This window comes from Capsicum annuum, chromosome 7, assembly GCF_002878395.1.
Source record: "Capsicum annuum cultivar UCD-10X-F1 chromosome 7, UCD10Xv1.1, whole genome shotgun sequence".
In the NCBI taxonomy this organism is placed as follows: domain Eukaryota; kingdom Viridiplantae; phylum Streptophyta; class Magnoliopsida; order Solanales; family Solanaceae; genus Capsicum; species Capsicum annuum.
In genome coordinates this window covers 213,011,661-213,014,528 of record NC_061117.1, presented here as the reverse complement: position 1 = coordinate 213,014,528, position 2,868 = coordinate 213,011,661, and the positions used below count along the sequence as shown (strand labels likewise).

General features: G+C 31.7%; 1 protein-coding gene across 1 annotated transcript; it reads left to right on the top strand.

The window, feature by feature from the left end:
* LOC107878453 (cytochrome P450 CYP72A219) lies at positions 1-1,617 on the top strand (the record flags this gene model as incomplete). Its single annotated transcript, XM_047415440.1, is given in 3 exon segments — positions 1-27; positions 444-831; positions 981-1,617. Coding segments are annotated over 3 exon segments (841 nt in total), but the record flags the coding sequence as incomplete, so codon positions are not given.
* Between the last annotated feature and the right edge of the window lie 1,251 nt (positions 1,618-2,868).

The following is a 2,868-nucleotide window of genomic DNA, read 5'->3' as shown; positions in this document are numbered from 1 at the left end:
TCGCACCTTATATATTCGAGGATGGAGGTAATAAAATGTCGTTTTCCCTGAGTCTTAAGTTTTATATTATGAAATTTGGGTGCATTACTAGAAAAAGAAGGAACAACTATATTAAGTGAGAATTGATCCCTAATTCACAAGTTAAATATTTCAACATTCACCCAAGTGTACCATTAACATACTTAAATAGCATAGGTGCATGTAAGGTAAGGTTGCGTACAGTAGATCTGTGTTCAATATTATGAACTTCAATATTAAGTTCAAGTTAAAGTGTGAACAACCAAATGAAGTTCTAACTATGTATTCACAAGTATGAACTTCAATAATAAGTTCAAACCAACTTATAGGTGAATATAACAACGAATATAACTATAGGTGAACCAACCCGGTCCAATAAACAAGTGATTAATTGTTGATGATATACATATTGTTACTGATTGTAGGTTTTTGCCTACTAAGAGAAACAGAAGGATGAAGGAGATTGACAAAGATGTTCAAGCAATGATTAGAGGAATCATTGATAAGAAAGTGAAGGCAATGAAAGCAGGGGAAACCAATGCTGATGACTTATTAGGCATGTTGTTGGAGTCCAACTTTACAGAAATTGAACAACATGGTAACCAGGATTTTGGTATGACTACACGAGAGGTCATCGAGGAGTGTAAATTGTTCTATTTTGCTGGGCAAGAGACCACCTCTGTATTGCTTGTATGGACAATGATTTTGTTGAGCAGGCATCCAGATTGGCAAGCTCGTGCTAGAGAAGAGGTTTTGCAAGTCTTTGGTGATGATGGAACACTAGAATTGGATGGATTAAACCGCTTAAAGATTGTAAGTTAACATTTTACCTTCTTTTATGCATCCAGAATCTAATATTTGTTAAATTTTTGTACTACTTCCCACACACATATACACATATGTTCTATGTCGAATTGGCTTCAATATGCTATTTCAATGTGGAACTCCTCCTAATCATATAGGTGACAATGATTTTTCACGAGGCATTAAGGCTATATCCACCAATTGAAGCGCTTTGTCGAATGACTAAAACTAAAACCAAGCTAGGGGAACTAAATTTACCGGCTGGAGTGATGCTCTCTATGCCAATAATGTTAGTGCATCATGACAAAGAAATATGGGGTGAAGATGCATCGGAGTTCAAGCCAGAGAGATTCAGTGAAGGCGTTTCAAAGGCAACAAAGGGCCAAATGACGTTTTTCCCATTTGGTGGGGGACCTAGGATATGCATTGGACAAAACTTCGCGATGATAGAAGCCAAGATGGCTTTGGCTATGATTCTACAACGCTTCACATTTGAATTATCTCCTTCTTATACACATGCTCCACAGCCTGTTATAACTACCCAGCCTCAGTATGGTGCTCCTCTTGTGTTGCACAGATTGTAAAAAGAGTGAATAAACCCTCTTATGCAAATTAGTTTACACTAGTCACTCTTTCCTCTTTTCTAGCTTGGAAAAAATAACACTATCTTTATATTTGAAAAGTTTTTCATTTGAAATATCTCATTTTCTGTTAATGAGATGAACTTGTACATATAATATTCCGTTATGACATATTTTTGAGCACAAGTACCAATAATTAAGAATACTTTTGGTATTTTGTAATTGTCTTTCCTCATTTTTCTTAAATTTTGTGTTCAATCAAACACTATCATGACAAGAATCACATGGAGCAGTAATATCTTTGTAGAATCAGTCAAATCTCTCTTAACGTGTTAATATGTTAAATTTTAATCTGCCTCACTACTTGATCACCAGTCTTGAATGAATTTGGAAATACCTTGAGGTTTCTGATTTGCCAAATATAGTATACAGTGGCTTCCATTGCATATATATATATATGTATTGCCAACTCTTCTTTAAATAAAACTGTCTTTTCACTATTTTTCTTTATTTTCCTAAAATATATAGAGTAGGGGAATTAATTAATATTTTCCTTCTACTAGACTTCCTAAAATATATGAGGCTCCTAAAATATATGGTAGGAGAATTAATTAATATTTTTCTTTCTACTAGACTTCCTAAAATATATGGAACTCCTAAAATATATGATAGAAGAATTAATTAAATTTTTTTTTTTTTACTGTTCAATTAGAAAAATACTCCGAAAATAATATTCTATTAAGAAAATACTTCTCTATATATTGAGATGTACCTTAAATTAGAGAACAAACCGGTTTGCCTATTGAGAGAATATGATTGATGCTCATCAAACTTGATTCGATTGCATGTCTAGATTGGTGGATACTTGATTTTCTAACTCTCAACTTCTTCACTGTTTTTGTCCGCATAATAGAATTCAATGTGTGTGTATATATATACTAGTTTATGGGTACGCGCTTTGCACGTGTATCTCATTTTAATGAGTTCAAACATTACACTAAATAGGATATTTGTTTAAATAATAAAGATGAATAAATAATTAAATTTAATTTCTTTTGAATATGTAAAGATGGAGAATTTATTTATTAAACCTAACCTTTACCAAAAATATTTTTAAAAATCGATCGACATTCATCTACCATCTGTAAATTGCAACAAAATAATACAATCATAGAGGCATCAAAATAATACAATTAAATTTAATCTTTACAAAAAAAAAAATTCTCAAAGTCATTCGATACTCATCTACCACCTGTAAACAATAACAAAATAATACGATAATAGAGATATCAAAACAATACAATTAAACCAAACTTTTACACAAGAAATTATTCATAGCCAACCGATAGTAAACTATAAAAAAAAATAATATAATAGTGATCACAAAGCTTCAATTTTGATCTAACTAATTCTTATCTGAGCAAAAGTTTTGACCCTAAAGAATGATTTTGAATGAAATTAAAGA